A 25,537-nucleotide genomic window follows, 5' to 3' on the forward strand; every position below is an offset into this window, starting at 1 on the left:
CAATATTTATGACAGATTGTATATATAAAAGATCCATCAGGAATTATATATCGTACGGAATTACTCGTGGAAAATATGTTTTACAGATATGACATAATTCAATGCATTAAAAAATGCATCAGGTAAATGTAACGGCAGCAAATCGGAATCTTTTCGTTGCAACTTACGCGCTATGCACTTTGAAAAGCTTTTTCCCCGGAAAGTTGTTAAATATTCACTTGACTGTGATAAACCTTAAGCTACCTTAAGAAGTCCTCCGGGGCCCATTACTTCTGCTTTACCACGCCTCACAGAAACGAAAGTTCCTTGTTATTGGAAGCATGTAAGCTATCCGATACACTCGACCCCGCGGCTTCGCTGTGCAGTAACTTCATTACAGTAATAGTTAAAAATTTTCAAGACCTGCCTCGTTACGGAACTTTTCGTTTTACTTGGGAGAATTTAAGTAATCGCCGCCACCCGGCTCGTAACGCTTTAAATATATTCTATTTTTCATGGAGGCTACGCGATAATGCGGTAATAAACAGATCAGTGATTCCCTAAAGTACATGAATATGACGTAACTCGAAATTTATGGAGAGGATATTTTGTACGTTCTAGAATATTTTATCCTCCTCTAACGGCCTCCTAAAACATCTCTCCGTTCTTCACTAACTAATCACAGCCGCAAGAAATTATTATCGGAAATCCGTCGATCTTCATCCAACAGGAGAGATATGTTTTCTAAATCACGATATATAAATTTTGTTGCTTGTTCCGTCCTCGATGCGAAACAAATCCTGTCGGAACACTGCGAGCATCGTATCAAACGTTAACCCAATTCCTCGGTGTCGTAAAACCGTGAACGACACGCGCTGTTCCAAAACGGAAACTGCTTTCGTTTTAGGATACGAGGGCTACATATTTTTGTGATATCAAAAATAATCGTTCTCTCTTTCTCTCCCCTTCTCCTCTTTTCTTTTTTATTCTAAATAAAAGATCTCACAATATATATCTTTAATTCCTACAGTCAAACCTTAGAATTATATTTATGCATAACATTATGCAAAAATATTATGCAAAAATAATAAATGATTTAAATATCAGCAATATAAATATAAAATAATATAAAATAATTAACGAAAGAATGTAAGGTAAATGTACCAATGCCGGGACACTTAAGCCCTATGTCTGGACACCTTTATCATTTTAGTTTTTAAATAAGTATAACGCGAATTAAAATTAAAGATAAAATTATAATACAAGAAAAATATTATCTTTGATTCTTTGATTTTAATTCGTGTTATAACTTATTTAAGGACTAAAATGATGTCCAGACATATAGGAACGTGTCTAGGCATCGGTACGTTTACCTTAATTGTTTTTTTTGATATTTTTAGAAATACATGTACGTAGAACGTAAAGGTGTAAAATTTTAAGAATGGTTTTCCGAAGAATACGAATCTTACAAAATATGTCGTATATATCTCGTATATATCTCGGGTATACCTATACGTAAATTCAATAATTAAGAAACTGCCATCTTCGGATCGGCAGTATTATCCGGCTTATTCCTTTCTTCTACCGTCTCAGGTCGACCTTGTTATCCGTGATTAACTCTCTTTGCTTCGACGCTGTTCGCTATATATTTAATTAATCACATCCTAATATTAATTAAACGAAGAATCTCGCGGGCTATAATCATCCGAAATTGAAATATATCGCTGATTAAATTTATATAGTATAAAAGTCCACATATATAGATTGTAATCTAAACTGAATAGATATAAGAGCGAATATTTCTTAAAAAAAAAAAAAAATGAAAAGAAACAAAAAGAAATTGATAAATAAAAAAAAATAATTTGAATCCATCTATTGGTCGAGTATAATTTTTATTTGTTACAATAATATCAATCTTTTAACATAATAATCTCTCTTTTTAAATAGGAATAACTTGCAAAAAGGAAATGTAGCAATAAAAAAATAAAAAAAAAAACTTTTAAGAGTAACTCATTTATGATTGCTAAACAATTAATTTTTCTAAAATATATATTTGCAAGTCATGCATTTTGGCATTTTATCTGACAAACGGAGATAATGGCATTCAGTATCCGATACACCATACGCGTGACAATTATTAAAACAGAGTCAGCGTCACTTAACACGATCGTCATTTATCGTAGTTTAACGGAATTATAATGATCATCCCCATACACATGCGTGACACCGACGTGTTGCATTCATCAATATCAGAACAGAATTACGGCGAAAATTGCAGATATAGACAAAATTGCCGGAAGGATGTTCGATGTGATTTTACAAAGTCTGTATATTATTAAAATGGAAAAACAGAAATAAGAAAAAATTAAATCTTCTTGACAGTAAAAATATAGAAATAAATTAATAACAATATATGTCTATCTTTAATTGCTTTCGGCGTAATGCTATATGCAATTCTATTTTCTTATCTTTTGTGTGTTTATGATTATATGAGATATATTTATCTAACGTATTTATCTATTTTTTGTCAAATAGAATAACATTATTTATCAAGAAAGAAAAATCTGATTCTATCTTCTTAGGATTAATATCGTATTTTTCGTCCTGTCCGCGGATTAAGAAACCCACATTCAAAAAACACAATTCACTATTTTACTCCGTGTTACATACACTTAGGTACCTGTCCGCATTAGTGCGTCGATGCATGCGTATTTGTAATGAGCGGCACCTCGGTTTTAGTTGCTGACATCACTTCATAAATCAACGTGCAGCAAAAACACCAGGAGCTGGTCAAGAAAAGCCGCAAAACAATATTCATGTCGCAACGTAACTCGCGTCGCATCGACGTAACCGAGTAAATAATTCCAACGGAGAGATGTGGCCGACATCAGTGATAATAACATAAATACTCATCAATCGTCTTTTAATTGCTTCTGACATAATGTTATATGCTATTCTATTTCCTATTTCTCCCCATCCTTTGTGCGCTCATGATTATTTAGTGGCTGTGCATTATATATTACTGTTGACTGATTGTGATCATTCTCTGAATATCACTCGTATATGAGAATATCAAACGCCACATTGAAAATCAATCACATTGTTCTGTTCAAATTATTAAGATAGATAGGATACATATAAGATAATACAGATATTTTAGAGCACTAATAATAAGAATAATGGCTATAATACCTATATATGGATAATCTCGGATAGCCTATTTTTCCAACTTATTCCAACTTATGAGAGATTCTTATTGAGAAGTAATTTTATTTTTCAACTTAAAGCATTTACATAAATATTTAGGACGCATTTAATGCACATTAACATTTTTACGCTAAACAATAACAAAATGGGATTACAATATTTTCAGTCAAGCAGATTAATTACTGCAATCGCTTCATTTGAAGATTTAAAAGGAAAACAAAAAATAGAGTTTATATACCAATATTTAGTCGATATTTTAAGTATACTTAAAATATACAATCGCAATATATATTAATATTCTTTTTATTATTAAAATCACGTTTTTAATTATTATTTTCACGATTTTAATGTATAATTACAAGAAATGTCGATATTTTAAATGTTTATTTTGAATTAGTTACACACTGATTTAACACAGTAGTGAGTACATCGATTAAAAAATGGAAGATTAACTAACGCGTTTGTACATTTTTAATTGTTATTAATATCATAGGTTTTTATTTTCTGTTATTATTCAAATTTTGTTTTAAAAGTATATTAAGTAACTAACAAATATGTTAACTAACATATTCAGAATAAAATTTTATCTTGAAACACGGATGATTCAGTAGTTATTATTTGATGAGAGATCAATTGACATTCTGTTCAGATAAAATATGAGAACGATTATTATTCATGTAAAATCTACGTTGTTATATAAAAGATTTTAGATATCCACGCGAAAAGATAAGCAAAGCTTTGCGATGTAAAGTAAACTAACAATTGAAAAAAAAACGCACAAATTATTATTTAAAATTTGTACTACATGCGATGAATAAATCAATAGGCAACATTCGCAATACGCGATATTTCTGTAATACATTCGATGCAACGCAAGTCATTCATATAATTATTATTGTTTTACACGATAATATATACAGTTTTTGAAAAACATTGAGCATTTTACGTGATTTTGATGATATCTGAAACAAACCGAACTATCGATCGCAATAATCGATCGATCATATGAAGTCTAACGTTCGTTTTAATCTTTTAAGACATTATGTTTATTCTAAACCTTAAAATAATCCCGAAAAACGACGATTGTCACGTTCGGTGAAGGATAACTGATCTAAAAATTTGGTCAAATCAAGATCCCTCCACCGAATGGCGTCCCAACTTAGAGAAGAATGATCTTCAAAATCGAGAGCAAGTGGAAATTTCCTTCTATTAAACTCTATAAGACTAATTTGTAAAAGAAAGTTAAGCAATCTATCGAACATCAACGCCCCCATTGCAGGAAGGAACAAATTTCCCAGATTTTCCGGATTGATCCTGATAGGGGGGACCAGCTAGAATCGACGATAGTCATCGTTTCTCGTATAATTATAATGCAAATTTAAAATTCATATTGTTGCATATTGCAATTTGCCTGTATATTTTTAATATTTAACTATTCTTCCATTACTAAAATACATCGTTTTTAAATAAATGATTAATTAACTAAAGATAAAGATAAAGATTGTCGATATTAAAATTAACGAGTAATAAGATAAAGTGGAATTAGAAAGTTGAACGCGGTTGTGCGTGAGTAAGTTTTATAACATTTAATTAATGGTACATCGTTTTTATTAAAAAAGAAATAAAAACATGGATAAAATATCATTCGTAGTAAAAAAATGGCTACAAACGAGTATATTTAATAAAACAATTTAATAATTAATCATGTTCTGAACTGGCAAGATTCGCTCGGAAATAGCTTTGAAAGAAAAATAAAAAGTTAAAGACTAAAATGTATTTAATTGTAATCATTTATTAATTTAAATTTTTATCTTTTTTTATCTTTTATTTCTTTTTTAAACCTTTTTATATTATATATATTTTTATTTAATAAATAGTCATATCTCCATTTCACTGCTATCATTTATCAGTAAAATACAATCAGTACTAATATACTAGTATTAATAAGAAAACATTTATTGAAGAGAATAAAATTTTCTCTTAATATACTAATCATTTTCGTGATTCAATTTAAAAATTGTATTATTGATGTCTGCTTTTTGCCGAAACAACTATATTTCCAGAAATCCCGGGATTCAAGAAGACTCGAATTTAATTCCGGCAACTATAGAATCTGCAATTTTCAACGGGGCACCAAACCGACGAGAAACAATCCTCCACATTGAAGATCGTTATGACTCTTTACTAGTACGGATGCTTTCGTTAACGTCCACCTGACACGAGGGACAGAGATAAGGCCCATTTGTTGAGTCAGCGATTGTGCCTAAGAACGTGGAAACAACGCGATACTCTTTTGCAATGGACTTTAAACATTTAATTATCGCGAAAAGTAGATTAGGAAATAGTTCGACGGACATCAGACACGGCGCAAAATTTACAAATACGTTTAATCAAAAGCAATATATAGTATTTCATAATTTTTGATTTCCATAACCGATAATACAAAATTTACAATTTTGCAATTATTTTGTCGAATGTATAATTCGCGATGTTGAAAATATCTACGTCAAATTTTACAAGCGAGAAGCTAACATTCGATCATCGGTTTTTAGCATCGAGTTTTTATACTGTTATTTAAAACATTTCTATATTAAAAACAATAAAAATGATGATAATCTTAAAATTCGAGATCAGATCTCTAGATAGTGCACTAACCTACAGTCGCGATTATGCGAGATTAGAGAAATGTATTTGGAATTTTTTCATTTATGACCAATTGAGATTCAATTCGAAACGGTATCTTTCCGTTTCTGATTACATGCGATCGCACATGTGTGCAATGATATTGTAAGTTTACTTCGGTAAGGTACCACATTACCGTCCATCTGTTTATCTTCATTTTTTATTTTTCTAGCCAAATTAAATTTATCTTTTGTTACTCTTGATCAATATCCTTCATTCTAGCTATAGTCCAGAGATCGACACGAAGGAGAAATACTCCTGCTGACTAATTATCGCCGACAATTCAGCGTAAAACTTTTACGCTTCTGTATAATTCGCAAAACAGAAATGCGCCGCGAAGGGACCATTATGTTAATTAACTTAATTAATTAAAAAATTTGCAGTAATGTATATTTAGAATATGAATTAATTTCACGTTTATTCTTGATATGCGTGCTCAATACTTTTAACAATACTGAAAAGTACATCCAATTAGATATAGGTATATACTCAAATTTGAAAAAAAACTTGATATTAAACGTATTCTATTTCGAAGATGCAATTATGTTTCACGGATATTAAGAATTTTATATTAAATTTAACAATATATTAAAAACAATATATATAAACGTATGTGAAATTTTCATATAGAAATAAATGAATGAAAATTATAGAATTCGAGACTCATATATATGCGTACTTTCATCGATTTGAATGATCACTACTGTCTTACAATTTTATTATTATTATTATTCGTTGTTAAATCTCAAAAACATACCAAGTGAGAAATTCAAAATGAATGACATAAGATTAGGGAGGGATAATTTCCCGTACAATTAGTTTCAATAAAAATATTTTTATGTATTTTATTTGTAAATTATTTAAATTATTTTTTATATAACTCCCGAAACTAACGTACTATACGATAAACCGACTGCGTCGCTGGGTTTTAACTGCGGATCCATCCATCTCGCCGAAGTTGTACTCAAGAGAAGGAAAGTATCATTGGTGAAAAGCTATGTAATTATACATTAAAAATGTTTATTAGATTTTACTAAATAAATGATTGCAATTTCGTTATCAATAGTGTAGATTTACTGCCATGGATGCTGGCCAATTGAAATTCGTAATGTCTCTTAACATCCACTTCTCCCATTCTGTTTTAGACGCAGTAAAGCTAGTTCATCATATTAGTACTTGTTCAATTAAATGAGTAGGGTATTGCGTAAGATATTAAGGATATTACGTAGGCGAACAAGAGAGCCGTATATTCAATTCAACGATTTTGACAGAGGTCGCATTATTGGCATGAGAGATTTTAAGTGTACTTCTTCAAAAGCGTAACTCGACTCTCTCTTGGTATTCTGTCTTTTTATAAACAGTAGTGTATTTTAGTTTATACATTTCCAGGCAACGAATTTATATGATATTACATTTATTCATAATATACGTTTATATTATTGTTAATATACTACAGATATCTACATGCATCATATACAACTGTTACATATCAAAATATAAAATAAAGATTATTTTGTGACTCACCGATCAGAATATGTAACAACAGAATTGTTAACTTTCACTTTTTTTCTCTTCTTAATTCCTATTATTTTTTCTTTTAACATTTGCGGAAACAGCGGGTAATCAGACGATCACGCGCGAATATTAAAATATAACTTATATCACATTTTACACATCACTTCCAAAATTTATTCCGTTTTTGGAGAAATAATGCGAAGCTATACGGAGCAGTTTGTAGTGGTACCGCAATGCTTGAGTGGCGGCATACAAATGGCAGCGCGACCTTGTGTACGCATCAGCACGCTGTGCGCCGCACAAATACGAGTAAACGCCAAGGCCGCACGTCAATCGAATTGCCATTTTCATGAAATATTTAACATATTATAACGGAATAAACAAATATTTTCAAAATAATTGTGATAAATGGGCATATGTACTGGGTTTATGAATTTGATTTTGCTATTTATATACTCTGTTCTATAGTTTGACAAAAAGTGTGTAATAATATCTTAACTAAATTTGAAGATAATTTCCCTTTTAATAAATCTATGAAACATTATGTACTTATATACATTTATAATATTCACAGATTAATTGTATCAAATTAAAATAAAAATTAATTTGACATCGAGATACGATATGCAAGTGCGAAATTTTAAATCTTATAATCATAAATCTTATAATCGTTTGCCATACGAAAATATAAGATCCAACAGACTTAAAAATTATTTATTAAATTGTATTGCACTTCAAGACCTGTTTTAACTGAATTCTTCAACAGAAATGCAATTATTAGCGCGACATGAACGTCATAACTTAATGTATTGTCGAATTACAATGCATACTGGCAGACAGCGATCCGGCAAAGTTTATCGATGGTTAGTGAAACCAAAATCATAAGACACACCGAAGAACGGAAGGTCCGCCGTCGCATTGTCACTTGTCGCGTATAAAATTTTTCTCCCACGGCGAGAATGGTAAAAGTAAAGTCGGCGGGAAAAGGGATTTTCCCCTCGGCTGGGTTATAATGAGAAAAGTAATTCCAATTTAAATAATATTCCGAACTGCCGGGGAAAATAATATCCGCGATTACGTTGAAACTCGCGGAAGAGGAAACTAATTCCGAAAGATAGCTCAGCTTAGCGATCTTCTCGGGAACGTCAAAGAACAATCAATTGAACTTAACGGCAACCGTTATAAACTCTTTAGTATTATTACGAAAAACACCTGTCACTCGTGCCGCCAAAACTTTATTATTCAGTTGCGGCCAAAGAATTTCTGTTAACTACGATCTTCCTGAGAAATTTAATTGATTTTTTTAGTTTTCCCGTAAAAATATTAAAGATAGTTTTTATCCGTTCTTAATATTTTATTATCATTCAGTGAAAAGAAAACCATAACATAAAGTATATTAGAGATATTAACGTTACCTGTAACAAATCCTTTCTTTTTTACTTTTCCGAATGTCATCTACAATTTTGACGTTTATTGTGCTACATATTACATTAGCAACACAATCAAAATATCTTATTTAATTACAGAAGATATTTTTCTCTCAGCTTTTACCAAATTTTTCCGGCTTTGTTTGCAGCTAAGAATAGCTTCGCAAATCCGTGGACCGTGGAGTTGAAGCTATCTTATTGAAGCAACGGGACGTTTCTCGGGGCCGTCGTAATGCACGTCGGCCCACCGTTATAACAAGCCAATGGCGTATTATCAAGTCGCAAACTCCGAGGGTAAACACGCCTGTGCAGCTCGCATCCGGCAGCACTTTCATACCTGCTGGAAAATTTACCCTTGGAATTCCGCACTCTCCGACTCGTGATTAACTTATCACAATAGTGACTTGGACATCGTATTACATTCCGCCCCAGTATCATTCCCGGCTGTAAAGTAAATCACGCTTTCCCGCGTGCTTCTTGCGCCAATACTTCACATAATACGTTGCCATACGAAACGTTTGTCCAAATTATACTGATCAACAAAAAAGTATGATAAATATATTTCAAAATACCGATTTATAATTTATATTGAAAAAAATCTTTCCCTAGTATTTAATTAAAAAAATGAGAGACAATTGTGTAATTTTATTTGTTTGTAAGATTGATATTAAATTTCTTACTTTTATTTAAAGAGAGTAAATAAATCTCAATTTTCTTTTATTTTCACAAATGAAGTATCTGTGTGATGTATGTGTAAAAAAAATTATTTTCTCGATTAATGATGATAAATGTGATATCACATTTGTACGAATTATTCGGTGAACATAACGTACCAATTATTAAATTCTGTCTCGAAACTTGATTTAGCTCGATTTACTATTTTATTTTAAAATACTAATTTTTGATGGCACTTTGATATGCAGAATCTTTTTTTTTTTTTTACATATATAGAAAAGATTATATATGACGTTTTATCAATTTTGATCGAAAAAAGCGCTATTTTTGCGAGACAGTATCTGTATTTTTAATATGCTGAGCAGAGAAGGTGAAACGCTTGATTCCTCTTTTTGACAACTCGGTTGTATTAAAATATAGCCTGTTACAACGATACGGAAATAGATAAATAAAAAATAGAGGTGCTAATAATTAAGATGCAAATATTTGAGACGGTGTTTCTTTTTTTAGTGCATTGATGTGCTAATAAATAAATAAGTATTACACGCGAAAATCAGACGCTTAGCTCAAAACTTTACATCGGCAAGAACTTAATAAAATATGACCAGCGAATCTATGCATGTTTCAAACAAATTACGTTGAATGTGTATGGAAGATCTGGATTTTTATCCAAGTAAAGAACGAATATTCAAGAGAGAAAAGAACCGCTCGTCGACTTTCTCGCAAAAATTGAATGTTTCGCCAGAGCCAATAGCGCCTGATCTGCATCTTTGCAAAATGAATATCGGAAACTATATACGTGTGCACATCGATGAGCGCGCATATGCTCGCGGAATATCAACCAACCGATTAAATCGATTCCACCATACGTTTTCATAAGCAAATATCGGAAAAGCTGTTAGTCTTTATTAACTACAGCAAACTCAATCATCTCTACAGAAAGCAAACATTGAATAATTACTCTGTGACAAAATCCTTTTTGAAGAAAAGCCGATATTTATTTCGAATAAATGGAAGGTATTACCGCGGTGTGTCGTATCCGGTCATAACATCGTCGAGCAGTTAAAACAGTCGTGCAACTTGCAAATTTTCGACAAAGATACCCAGGATGTTCCAATTCTCTCCGTGAGGTCACGAGGAAGACGGCGGTGGAACAGAAGCGAAAATACTCATCGACCCTCTTCTGGGAGGTTGAATAAACCCCCCGAGATGGGGCAGCTTGTCTCAGGCTCGAGAAAAGGAAATTAAATAGATAACATTTGCCATCGCGAGAAGGCGCGGGAACCTAATCGGCCCACGACCGCGCAAGACAATTTCGTCCGTCGCTAACAGCCGGCGATACGTTTGAAGTTTACTCGTTGACTCCTATCCGACGAGGGTGGGAAAAGCGCGACGTATATCCTGCTTGATATCTTGTCCCCCCCCCCTCCTCGCATGTTTGTATAAGCTCTCAGGGACGCGAGTTTAACGCGGTCGTCGCCGACGTGGAAGATAAACGCGGTCTTTCACGTTTCGTAACGATGGTCCGGCGAAAAAGCGGAGAAACAGAGAAAGAGAAAGAAATTTATATCGTGTCGTGGGAAAAATTCTCTTAGGTATAAAAAACATATTGCAACGTTACAGTAAATGAACGAAGGATTTAAATTAACAATTTAACGAAATGTAAATAAGATGTACAGGATGTCTCGTATTTCTCATTTTTCTTTTTATCTATAGTTAATTAGCTACACAAATCGAAATTTTCTTAGAGGAAATAAATATGATTTGCGCTGCATTTAGCTTTCATTTAAATATGATATGTCCGATTTGATATAATTTTTTAACTAGCTACGAATTAAAATTTTCTTAATAGAACTCGAACGTGATTTACAGTACAACTTTCATTTAAGTATGACGTGTCTGATATGTGAATAACGGCACATTTTTAAATAGATTTGATTCAGAGATTCCTATTTGAAGGTGATGTTTTCTCGAAACAAACTCGGTTAGGTGTAGTAACCTTTTGGGACGCGACGAGTTTTCCCCATTTTCCCGCAAAACACGGGCAAAGTTAAGACGCAAGTGACAACATCGACCGAAAACAGACGTTAGAAATCGGACGTTAAAGTCCAATTCGCGCTAAAACAGCATGTCGCCGTTAACGCCCGACAATGTTTCGCGGAACGACAAGAAGAATTTCACAACGACATAACGTGCGAATGAGAAATCTGCGAGAAGCGCATTTTTTCCATGTATGCGCTACGAGACGTGGTTCTTACTATGTTTGCATATTCGTTGTTTAGCTGAATTAACATAATTCATGTAATCAGTGAGCTCTTATTCATTATATATATAACTTCATATGGAATCATACATGAGAAAGTCTTCATATTTCTTATTTTTTTATAGTTTTATATATATGCACAACAAACAATTGTGAAGATAATCTGTTAATATAGGTACGTTGTCAGTCATTCTTTTTTAGGGTTATAAACTTATATTTAGGGCAAATAAAATTTTTCACATTTAATTATTCGATAATGTGTCCATGGCATGATTTGATCGATTAAAATTCTTAAACAAAATGAAAGTTATATACCGATTTTTTTTTATGTATATATGACAACAATGCGACAATTTTGTTCTCAACTAAAACTCGTGTTGACTAAAGGAAAGAAAGCGGAAACGCTTTTCCAAGAAACGCGTACGAATCGTAACAGTTATACGAGAACCGTGAAACTGCGTATGGTTACATCCGGTTGTTGCCTTGAAAATCTACGGAAAGGCTGGCAGGTGCATTGGTCGCTCTCGTATGCTCGATACTTCGACCGCGACGATGCCGCGGAGAAATAAAAGCGGATGGTTTGATGGTCGGAAGACGCTTCCGCGACTTTCGTTGTGGTTTGAAGAAAAGTAGATAAATTAAAAAGTTAAATGACTTCGAAGCTTAGTCAAATGTAAATGCCAACACGTTTGATTAGAAAATGAACTCGATTGAGGAACTTGATGAATCGAAATAGCGACGAAAGACTATTATAATTTTAATAGACTTGAAAAAATTGGTTGAAAACCAGTAAAAATATTAATCCATCAATATAATACGCCGAAAATATTATATTGTGATTAAAAAGTGTAGGCGCTGCGAGAGAAACTTTCAATCATTTCTATATTGTTGCTGCATCTAATGTTCAATATTATACATGTATATATGTACACACACATAGTTGTGCTAGCAATTAAAATTTTATATATTCGTAAAGAAATTTACATTTTACATACATATTTTCAAAGAAAACCTTTTTCTTATTTTATATAATTTTTCTCAATTTTATAAAATTATATATAAGTAAATTATAATTTACTTATATATAACGAGAAGCTAATGACCTAATAATTAAGTGCACTATTTGTAAAATAACTTCGTCTATTGCTTAAAACATCGGATATTTCACGCACAATAGAATTGTTTAGGTTGGAATTACAAGGATGTATCTCGAGGAAGTAATCGATAAGGAAGTTCAAAAAGTGTCTCTACCTTTAGTTTTACAGATTTAAAATATTTCAAGTATCCTCGATATATCGAAAATGTTACAGTCTTGAATTATCATCGTAAAACTTTCGTAAACTAGGCTCGAAACTGACGTGAGCAGCGAATCTTTTAAGAAACTTGACAAATAAAATTATTCATGAAATGTACTACACGGCGTCAGCTCTGATACCCAAAACTCTGACGAAATCTAACTTTGACATATTACCGCGTCAAGATGCATTCTTGCTTGTAATAATCATTAATTTAAGCAGCAATATAAAAACTCTAGTTTATTAAATTTTAACACAAGTTAAATTATTAATTAATTTTTCGTTCAAAGGATTACCTCGTGTACAAAAGATATATTCATTGCGATTATAAATCAGTCGTTTTCCGATATTTTTTCATACCTTTTTATGTGTTTTCTAAATATATTCATAAATTAATTAAGTTTGTTCTTTGTAATTGAACTTCTTGTAGTTTATCTTTTCTCTTTGTCCATTTAATTTCTAATTATATACTCAGTTCATTTTAAATGTTCGACATAGTACAATTACAAAGAACAAATCTATGAATTATCACAAGCGATCTTCATACGAAATAAAATATCAAATTAAAACCCAGTCATATTTGATGCTAGATATGAATTCGGAGCTTACAGCGTCTAAAGAGATGATGTCGACATAACCTTACCACATTTCATAAAACATACAACTGTCTCAAAGTCAAAGATTGCGAAGGAGACGTAAGATACGCGATGGAAGAAGATAAGCGAGTGTCAGGGGAGAAGTCAATAAGCAGATTTATTTATATAAAGACAACCTTCGATATTCCGACGGATGTACATATGTCGCCAATGTGATAGCATGTCTAGCTGTCTATTTCCGTCTTTGCGTTATGTAAAGGTCTCTAAGAAGGATCTCTTATAAAAGATAGCCAAAAAGAGCCACTAGAGTAATTTGAAGAAAATGAACACGAGAAAGGGAAAGGGAAAGGGAGAAGTGTCTATTTGAAGTTACACATATGTATATGTGAAATATACAGGGTGATTCAAAAGGTTACTGCCAAACTTAAGGAGCGTACAGAGGGGCCAAAATAGAAATTTTCGATTAAGAAACCTATATGTTACCCGAAGTAATCCTGAGTCTGCAGTGCAGGCCTTTGAATGTATAAAACTCTGCTAATACCGCAATGAAATAATCGTAATTTGCTATACTCTTCCACTAGCTTTATTATGTTTTGAGTCACTCTGTATATTCTGACCAATATAGTCAAATAAACATCAAATGTATGGGACCCTTTTTTTATTATTCCACCGAAATAGGGATTGTATCCCGAAGCGCTTCGCCGTCCGCGTCACTTGGGATTTAAAATATTAAATATAGAAAGATCCGTGCGCGCGTGAGACGGGTTTGCACGGATTCCCGCAGAAATAAAAATAACTCAAACTAAAGTATATACGCGCATTTGAAGGCGGACAGTATGTATTCTGTATGAAATATATATAGTTTTGTTTATCGTCCCTCTTTTCCGAGATAGAAATTCACTTCTCTCTTAAATAAATAAGTAAATAAGAGAATCTGATACGCAATAAATTCCAATTTCGAGAAAAAATAAATAAGAATTAAACTCAGTGAGGTTTCTACGAGTATAATGCACCATGTGAGCGTACAGATGTCTCTTTTCTGCTATTCGTTCCTCTTTCACGGTAGAAGTTCTTCCGAATTGTCACATTTAGTCATTTGGTCAAGAAGTCTTAAGTAAACAAATATCCGCGCGTGATAAAAATCGACATAAAAAAGAAGCAACTTTTATACGTTTAGAACAAAATGATAAATCACAATGAAAGAATTATGTATGTTTCTTATATTAACAGATATATTTTATAAGATTAGTGCGGTCAGATAAATTATTTTCAAAATTTAAAGGCATTTGCATTTTTTATTGAAAATAAATCTGTCTTTCTGTTAAATCATTCTGTTTAAGCGTAATAAATGTGAATTTTTATAGACAGGTGATTCAAACCGTCGAGTTCAAATAACGTTGCGAAATTTTGTTCAAACAATTTCATCAAAAATAGGAGAAGAATAACGGCGAAGGGTTCTTTACTCTTTACACTATGCATGAATATCATATCGACATCACGCGGCAACATACCTACGTCCCTGAACGCTCTGAGATGATACGTGCTGTGTTGTATTTGTATCTTGGATCGCTACAGTCATCGGTTTAGAACGTACAATGCATTCTGCATTCTCCGAATCACACGGGAGTGCTACAGTCATTGCCGTAGTACCCACAGTTTATGGTGAATTCCGAACCACATGGGAATTATGATGTGCATATTATGCAATATATGTAGACTCGATTTAAATCTCAATGTAAATTCTAAATATTTTACAGATCAAAGGTATTATATTTAGTAGACAATTGCCGTTATCAGGCGTCACTGTCTTCACTGGTAGGCCTAGAAACAACGCGCGTGTTGATGCCTTACCATTTGCGTACCTTTTATTTATTTATACTCTCTATGACTGTATCCCCACTAAGCATCGCAATAAATTAAATTAAATTAAAATTAAAATGAAAATCAGGAAATAGCATATCTCTTTCACGAGAAGCTAATACACAAAAAATTGAGCGAATCACCTTTATTAATGTTATAAATAATATTTTGTTATTTTTTTTAACTACCATGTATGTCGAGATTTTTTATTCTAATGCAAAACAGTATTATGTATTTTAACTTCATTGGCTTAGTTAAATTAACATTGTTTTAGTTAAATTAATGACCTATATTGAGTAGGAGCAGTGGTACCTATAGGAACGGTTAAAAATGTCTCAAATTCAATATTAATTTGACACGAATTGACTACGAATTTAAGAGTATAATTATAAAGAGAGTATAAATATTTAGCAAATTAATTATATAGTATGTATCGCTAAAAGGACACGCGCAAACTGACCATTGATTCGAGACAGTATTGGCATGCTAAGAATACATCTTGCACTTTTTCAGAAAATTCCAACGGAATACCGAGAGACTTGACGAGGACTTGTGTCCCTCTCGTGCGTGCACGTATCCTTAGGTACATGTTATCCGCGCATAAACGTCTGTGTATGAGTGTAAGGATATATGTTTGTGTATGTCTGCCATCATGTTCGACGTAGGTACCAGGGCGGTGGCTTATCTCTACGAGTTTCTCCTAGAGTAGACCGAAGTGGAGTGAGCCATATTCTCCATCCACCTCCATTCTTACGACGTAGCGATGACGTTTCCACTGTCTCTATCTTGGCGACCCGATCCACCGTGGTTACCCGCGACGAATTATCGTGATTCGGCGTGGCTCCGCCAGCCGCAGGGTGATTCAATGCTGGTCGATAACGGCCACCGAGTCTCACTCTGATCAAACGATTTCGCCGATTAGAAAGATGACCGAACAAAAGGTGCGTTCTTCTTTATATCTCCGTAACGAAAGACCGTGTTTCGTATTATCGTCCTAATTTATTTATATCACGTTATCCAGAAACGGTCTAAAAGACGAATCTAATCTTCGGGCTAATTATTGTGAGAAATCTCTCTACTATTATCAAAATATGAAATCTCGCTATTATGATCTATCGATTCTGATTGATGCTTACAAGCTTCTTTTCGCTTCCGACATCAACACGAGACGTTGTTCGCAATCGAGTCAAATAAATTTGCCTATCGAATTAAAAATACGCGATGGTTCGATCTACCGGTTTCTCCCAGGAGGCTGTGGTTCAATTATAAAAAGTCAGAGGTCTGTACCTTGTTTGCGTCACTTGTGGGACCGTGAACTGTGTAAGATTTACACGCAAAATACGCGGACTGTTCACGACTTCGATTTATCCAAGATTATCCAACAAATCATGATATGCTAAATGAAATAGGATAAGACGAGATCTTTCGTTGCTGTTGATAGTCACCATATTGATTGCAATATATTTTTCTCTTCACCGCTTTTAGATTTTTTACGAGACAAATTTGAAACATATCTTCATTCAGTGTAGAAATTAACTGGATTTTAAATTTATCTCCACGTTATTCATTTTCTTGTAATGCGAGCAGATTTTCAAACTTTTTTATGAATACACATTTAATTATTTCGCTGATAAAAATTAGATAATTCAATATATACCTGTACATCACGAAACAGTACAATGATATAAATTTTTATCCGCTTTTTATACACTACCGTGAAATATTTAAAAAAAAAATTACGTAAAAATTGCACACATACGTATATTTAGAAATAAAAAATTATGGGTTTAATCAGATTGTCTCTGGAGTATCTGATAGACGAATAAGAATAGACTCGCGCGGTGTATAGTGTATTAATATTCAGTCCCCGGATCAAACTCAAGTTTCTAACTTTCGTTCTGAAAGTGCAGCCATGGCTCTCCTATCTGGAGTGTTTTCCCTTTGGGTCTTCCCACCTCTCTACTTTTCTGTTTATTATCCGAATACACTGAACTCGAGAACCGCATGCACCGATCGTACCATAAATCACGGAGATACTCTTAACACGGGGAATGTCCTCATTCAGGATCTTGCTTTTAGAAATGTTGAAACGATAAACGGATCACTTTGACACCGCATTTCGTCCGGAGTCCACACATCGAAAATTCATTGTCGTCTCGTGTGCGCGGCTTCCGTTAAAATTTTCATGCAACAGCGATATGTCGACTGCATAAAGTCGAATCGAATCGTTCCTGAATCCTGCTCGAATATACATGCGTTTGTATCGGGCACGGTTTTCCGCTTAAACTGGCCACTCACGCGCTCGGGATTTCGGGAAAATTCGTCAGCTACTTTTCAAAACTTGTCGACGAATCCTCGAAACCGGATTTCGAATTTCGTTCAATATCAAAGTAAAAAAAATTAAATAGCCTCGAGATTGACAATAAAACGGCGGCAAACATTTTCGAGAGATAAAATTTGTTATGCTTATTTGCATAAAATGAATGAATCATTTAATATGTAGGAGATAAAATAATAGTGTTAATCTGAAGATCTGAAAAAACTGCTGCATATAATAATATAATTTTATCATTTATTTAATTTCCTTCAAATAAAGTGATTGTAAAAAAAGATTATTTACACAAATTTCTTTAACGGTTTTTTACACATGCTTGTCTTGACACCTATGTACATTTATCAACTCATTCCATTACCGCGAGTGTAAAGGCACATACCTCCGTGGAGTAAGAGAGCGGTGAAATTGTATGACATAAACATACTTGAAACTAATTTTGCCGATCGTAATTCACGAACATAATAGAAAGAGACGTTATTGCAAATAATAGAAGTGCAGCGAAATGGAAATGCCGCATATCTTGGGATAATCGACTCGCGCGGCTGCAGGGAAATAAGACGTTTCGAACAAGAGATGGAACTTGGTGCATTGAGATGCGCGGCGAGAACGCTGCCTCCAAAACAGGATAAAAATCGCGCGCGGATGAAACTACGCTTCGGAAAAAAACGCTAGGGCATTTCCACCTGGAATCATCCGCACGTAACGTCGCGCCTCGGAATATGTTATCCATTACCCAATGGGGCAACACGGAACGTGAAGGAGGTGGAAATATCGTCGCGACGCGGATAGCACGAGGACATAAATACCATTTCGACTTGCCGGGCTGCGAGAGGATGGCCCGCGCGAGTCGACCGTGGCGCAAGCTTTGAATATTAAGCCACAATATTAAAGCGAAGCAATCGCGTTGTGATGGGGGCAACGCGCCCCATTGCCGCATTCAGTAATGAAACAATAGCGAGCAATATGTGACTCTGTCGTCGTCAACGAAGATGAAAGTCCGACAAATTCGCGGCAGTCTCTTTTCGTTCGCCTTCATGTTCGCGATTTTGCAAAATTTCTGCGAAACGCGCATCGATCTCGTCTTTAATATCCGAAATAGCGAAAACTCAGAGGAATCTTCAATAATAAAAAGCATTTTATTACTGTATTCAAAACTTCGTGCAATTTAATTGATCTCTAATGAGAACACATGTGCATGGGTACTAATTTAAGGCACTTATGTAAAATATAAGATAGTAAAAATATGAAGAGAGTTACAAATTTTTTAATTTTTATTCGTAAAGTATTTTAAGTATCAGAGACATTTATGTCTATATTTTCTTCATCCCTGATGATGTCACTGGATGTTAAATGTAAATGACTGCATGGACGCACACACAATGAGATGTTGTTGGAGACTGTTTGTCTATATTTTCCAACAGTGTAAACACTTATCTAGAATACGCCTATAGAAGTTGACGCAATTTATCAGAGACACTCAATGTACACGGGTGCACCGCATACATATAGGCTACCTATCAACAGGTCTCGCGTGATCGATCCCATGCTTTTAATAATTCCGATTTTTCTCGCGTAACGTAAAACCGCAAAAACTTGACAGATACGTGTGAAATGTGAAATGCTCGTCGATGCACAGTGCCCCCAGTGACATAATTGACATTGTTGTAAATTCAAGAAAGCAACATCGGACAGATTTCGCGAATTCTTATATATATTCTCAAACTCTATTCGAATCTTTTATAATATCGTTCATGATATTTACGATGCAACTTTGAGTACCTTGCAAATTCCAAATCCGACAGACTCGAAATCCTGAAAGACGTCAACGTTCGGAATATTTCAGGGGATTTTTAGACGTACGGCAATACAATAACTGCGCCGTATTTGTTTGACTTACATTTGCCGTTTTACTATATGTATCCTTACGAAATGATCCTCGCATACTTACTCAAATATATGTCTTTAATCTACTTTTCTCTAACTATACAATAATACGTTGAAGTATATTACAAATATATTCCGTTAAGTATTTTACATGTATTTTCGTAATAATATTTTCTAAATCGATAAAAAAATATTAATTAAAATTAAAAGATTTTAAATCTCTTTTACCATAGAATTAACTTCTATAGTCCGAATTTAACATAAATTAATTGATTTTTAGAATAATAGCATCTTATTAAAAATACTGTTCACGTTACAGTTTTGTAAATTAAAACTTGCAAAGTAATTTAATTACTGATCTCAACGCGGCAAGTCGTTTGATCGTAATTATGAAATTCCAATGCATTCAGAAATGCGTCGAATGCGAGGCAATAGCTTTAATTCCGTCGTTCGTTCGTCACGTCCGAAAATTATATGTGGATGCTTATCATTCGCCTCGCGATAACTAAATAATTTCTATTTAGCAAGGTAAATAATGGGCGATTCGATAGGCGTGGCCCGACCTTTCGAAACGGGACGTTATCGGGCGTTATCGGCCCGCGGTGGTGATTGATAGCGAGTAAGCTTTTATAATAATTGCTCGATCGCCGGTCGTATTAGGCCGTAATTGTTTACCGTAATTTGGCGGCTAAATATAAAGTGCGTCGCGCTGCTCAGGTTTCGGGGCGGAGGGCCGATGTCGATTAATATGATTGGAGCGTCTCTCGTCAAGAGACCTGTTCTGGATTAATTAGGAGCGCACGTGTACTTTTGACGCGGCGGCGCCTAATGCGGAAGTTAAGCTCACGTCACACCGTGCTTTTTCGTTAGCACCTTATAGTGTTGTAGTGCAAGAAGCTTTAGAACGGCGATAAACTGTCCTTTCGAGTACGTCGTATATATAGTCGCTTTCTCTTCAGATTAAGTGTTCTTACACTTTTTTTTCGCTTTTTCTTAACCCTAATAGCTCTCGTGTTCTTTTGTCAAGTGATATTTTAGCACAGTGAAAAGTATTAGATACTATTTTCAATTAATGCGCTCGTGTAAACCTTTTACGCTTACACGATCGTTATAACTACGGCATGGTGCTCTACAGCGTGATGCTGCGGATACCATTTGTGCTTTGCCGAGATCGTTACGTGGTAATTGTCCGTCATTAAGACACTAAATAAAGCGCCGTGTTAATGCAACTTGACATGCACCGTGTGTAACGAAGATGAAGCATTTGGAAAACAAACTATTTGAAATTATTCATGTGTCACTTTATCTTAATGCGCTTTATACGATTGCATCCTGCAATAATTAATATACATATAGGTACCGTATGTACTTCAGTCTACTATTAGGTACCTCTCCTCTAATTTTTGTTTGTTGAAAAATAAATCATGGGTTTTATAGTAATATGAGGTATTCCTTCTATCAAGGATGCCCTATTTCGGTGGGAATTACTTAGAAGCAAATTAAATTCAATTTAATTAAATTAAGTGATAGTGACTGTGCGCGTATATTTGCAGTGGATATGAAACTGTGCATTGGAACTTTGATATTATATCTAATCACATAAATGAAAGTTTTGAAGTAAAAAATTATTGCTCACTCTTTAAATCACTTAATTTGTATCAGAATAATATAATCTTATTTAGGATGTTCTGTATTTTGATGTGTGTGGATATTTTGTATATTATGTATGTATACGGGTATTCTGGTTTTTTAAATATTTTTGTATTATATAGCACGTGAAATTATACATAGAATTCTGTTCTGAATTCGACGAGAATTATAGATTGTCTAAAGCTTAAAATATAGACATTATCTATGTCTTTTTTATATTGTATTATCTATACATGTAATGCTTGAAACTCTAATGCTTGAAACTTAATATATTAACATATATTATGCCAAAGAAAAAATGACTTTAAATCAGATGATTGCATGTCAGCGAAAGAAAATAGTCATCTTCTAATAAAGGAGTCATTTCTGACAGATATATAACTATATAATGCTCGTTATTACAGTCCTTTGCGGTACTGCGACGTTTGTCCATTTCGTCGTTTCCACAGATCACGCATCCAGTTGCACACAACATCCAGTGGTGTAACTATCGAGCAATCGATATTGCACGATATAATCCTATTTACCTCGTTAGGCACAGGCGAAACGTTAATTCCTCGGTCTCCCGTTCCGATCCCGGGGTTCTCCACTCCACAATTTCAACCCCCTTTCGCTCATCTGTCGGCCACGTAACATCGTGACTGCCACATATATATACCTATCGCGCTACATAATGACATTCGCCACGATTTCCGCACGGTAAATTAGACTCGAAATGAACGCGTGACTTTCTTGCAGCGTCCCGTGACGGGGTCTCTCTGTACGTGCCCCGCCGTTTCCCTCGGGGGTCGGGGGGTAACGATGGACGCAGGGCGTGGGTGGCGCGCGTTCGAACGACCGGGGAATTCCCGGGCATCTCGCGCTTTAATGAGGTGAGACGCGCCGAGTGGCCAGAGCACGAGGTATTATTCGGGCAGGAGATTTAAAGTTTAGCCGATTCTGTTCTCGGATCCCTCGCCCCTGTGACTGAGGGATGTCGCGCGTAAATAATATGCTAATCCGTACTGTCCTTCCGTTCCCCACCGCGCCGTTCCGCCCGTCCCGCCTCTTCTTTCGGATTCTTTTTCTGCCCCCGCCGCTGGTATCCGTCTCTTCTTCTTCCGTCCTTTACCGGCCATTCCCTTCTTCCACCGTCCGCTCTCTCGAACTCCTCTCTCTAATCTCGCGAAAGGCTAATGCATGTTATTCAGGCTGGGAAGACGGGAGAAACTCGATATCGACTTTGAATTTGTTCTTGTAGCTCCGTCTTCTTTCGTTTCTGCATTGTAGCTCAAATGGTAGGAGCGTAGCAACGATAATTTCTTGATTCTGAAGGCTCATTTTTATGCGACGCTAAGAAATGCAACTCGCTTTTTCTACGGAGTTTCGATCGACGTGTAAGACATTCCTTATTTCCGTATGTTACGTTTGACATTAAAAGCATTTAATGTATAAAATTTAAATTATGAGTATACTGCACTGTAACGTATCGTGCCTACATTATTGGAGACACAACTATATTCAAATGAAAATGATTCCATTTCCGTCGATGCAATTTGACATCGAAACGGCAGTAGAAAGGTTGCATTGCTCATAATGTTTATTCAACAGTGAATCAATATTGATGGGATATAGGTGCCTAATGTCGCAAATGAACACAGGTTTGAATATATGTTAGGCTACGTCTAACCAATATTATCGTAACGTTAGAACATGATATTGATAATGACATATGCGAACAAATTGGCGACATTGGACGGTCAAAGCCAGTGACTGATTGACAATATTGATGAAACATAATTAACCATAAAACGATATGCGCCGCGTGTACTACAGTTTAAAGAGATATATCGCGTATCTTATATTCCACAAATCATACAATTTAGGGGTACATATTAAAATTAAAATAATAGAATTGTTAAGAGTAAACAATGTATATTATTATTAATAACTTTTAAATTAATTTCATCAAACGGTACTTTACTTTATTTTAGTATTTTCATATTCTGCCTAATCAAAATCTGTCGAAAGTAAATTTAATTAAATAAAGTTACAATAAAACAATATGAATAACAATACTTTAAGAGCAGATTGTTCAAACGGTAATTTAATAACGTGGCAATTTACCGATGAGAATAAAATGCGAATGGAGGATATGATGTCCACATGTATATATTTCACGTTGAATGTTTCAACGCTTGTGCAGCCAATATTTTCATGTGAAAAAGTGCAAGAGTGCGAATTCGCGACGGTCTTTTTGCGTCTACCCGCGACGACTCGCTAACTTTTTCCGTGCACGGAAAAATTCTTAAATCACTGAACGTGCGTACGTTCACGGATGCGTACGTTCTCGCGTGTGCGTTCGTGTGTTTATACAGAGTGGCCCAAGTTCTCATTGCCATTTCCTTTCATCTACAAATTCTTTGATCAATTCGATATTAACTTTTTCTTGAGGCTGCAGTAATTTTTGAGTCGCAAAGAATATAAAGTAAAAAATGTCTTACGGATTAAATCGGAGATCTTAATTATCGGTTTTGGTATATACAGTTATTTTTTATAATATAATCAAGAAAACGTTCAATGAAATTTTCATTAGAAAAGTGTCTCTCTTTCGAATTATTCAATCGATCTACAATTATGAAAAAAGGTGCAGCAAACTTGGGGCACTCCGTATACTAGAGAAAAATTACCAGGCCAAAAGAGAAGACTTATTGAGCATATAGCCGCGGGCCGTAAGAAAAGTTTCGATCTGAGCGGCACGTTAACACGAAACTTTGCGGAAGTATAATTTTTACCTACTCAGAACTGAAGAAAGTATACGTCTGCGAATATCGAACAGCCATATCGTACTGGATATCTTGCGGAGACATTTATCCCTTTTTAATGCAGGAAAAATTGAACATAAAAATAACAAAAAATGAAAAAAATTTATTTAAGAGTTTGTATATAATTTTATAATTTGATGCAAAATTAATGTTATATATTCTGAAGAATAGAGAGATAGAAAAGAAAATATCATATGTGTAGATAAATAAGTTATGAAAACAACAATAGAAACGTAAAAATTTTTTTAAAGCGATTTGTTGATTAATCCCTTACAATTATTACTTCATATTAATTCTTTACTTTCCTACACAGCTTTATTATATGTTGCTTTGCAGATAAATTATCGTATTGAGATTTTTATATTTTATCCTATATCTTATCGAATTATTCTCTATCAGACTGTATACTTTATAAAGCAATAAGAGAAAGTTTACTCATCTATATTATTTCGAGTAACTTATACTACACCGAATTTCCAAGAGAAAATTGAGTAATGTACGAGTGGGTTAAAATCACTGACATCTTTATTCCGCAGGAGGGTGTCGTTTACGTTTACTTCTATTTGCAGGAAGACAAGACTGCGAAGGCACGTGAGAGAGGGATCGAACAGTCAAGGGGAGAAAGTCTCGTCGCGGATTGAAGGCACAACTCGGGCCACAGTATATTCTTATGTAGGCCTACCGAGTGGAGTTTACCGTAGTTCCCCGAGAAAATTTACGAGCACCAAGTTGATGGGGTTTCCGTGCTTGCGAATCTCGCCACCTAATATCTTTACAAGGACTCCTCGGAACTCAGTCGCATCTCCCACTATCACACGAAGCGTCTCTGTCGGGTACATCGCGAGCATGTTCGCATAATGGCATGATCTCTCTCGTGATCTTACTGTGTCATTATTCTGCCGTAACGTATGGTTTAATACGATTACGATTGCCATTTTCAAATCAGAAAATGGAGAGTAATATGTGTATCTAGTTTTTATGCCCATGTTTTAACAGAAGAAGCACGCGATTTCTACATCGCTTAGGATAAGAAACGACTTGATAACGGGATTAAATCAAACCAATTTTTCGTTGATTGGTGTACTTAAAAAAATAGCCACACGGAAGTTGAAAAAAGGAAGGAAGCTTTTAATTAAAATTTAATTTTAATGTCTAGATGTATGCTACTTTGTTTTGTATGTATCTTAAATTATCTATAAATATGTAGTATATTTCTTTTTTTTTGCTACTTTTAACATTAAATTATTTTTGGACTATTTGACATATACGGACTTCCAGCTAAAAATTGGCCGACGTCATCATTAACTTTAATTAAATTAACCTTTCTCCCTCTTTATTATGGCTAAAATGAGTATTACGCGCCAT

General features: G+C 34.4%; 1 protein-coding gene and 1 long non-coding RNA gene across 3 annotated transcripts in view; one reads left to right on the forward strand and one right to left on the reverse strand.

Annotated features, from left to right (window-relative positions):
- Positions 1 to 7,624, reverse strand: part of LOC139814119 (lachesin) — a 95,454-nt gene extending 87,830 nt beyond the window's left edge. For both annotated transcript variants that reach the window (XM_071780148.1, XM_071780147.1), the window contains exon 1: positions 7,393 to 7,624. In XM_071780148.1, coding sequence (XP_071636249.1) covers positions 7,393 to 7,472 — 80 coding nt within the window. In that variant the 5' untranslated portion in view covers positions 7,473 to 7,624. The remainder of the gene's footprint in view (positions 1 to 7,392) is intronic.
- The window catches only part of LOC139814123 (uncharacterized), a 173,205-nt gene extending 148,138 nt beyond the window's left edge, over positions 1 to 25,067 (forward strand). Inside the window, exon 4 of the long non-coding RNA XR_011732339.1 lies at positions 24,742 to 25,067. This is a non-coding gene — a long non-coding RNA (uncharacterized lncRNA). The remainder of the gene's footprint in view (positions 1 to 24,741) is intronic.
- The last annotated feature ends 470 nt before the right edge of the window (positions 25,068 to 25,537 follow it).

This window comes from Temnothorax longispinosus, chromosome 6 (genome assembly GCF_030848805.1).
Source record: "Temnothorax longispinosus isolate EJ_2023e chromosome 6, Tlon_JGU_v1, whole genome shotgun sequence".
NCBI lineage: Eukaryota > Metazoa > Arthropoda > Insecta > Hymenoptera > Formicidae > Temnothorax > Temnothorax longispinosus.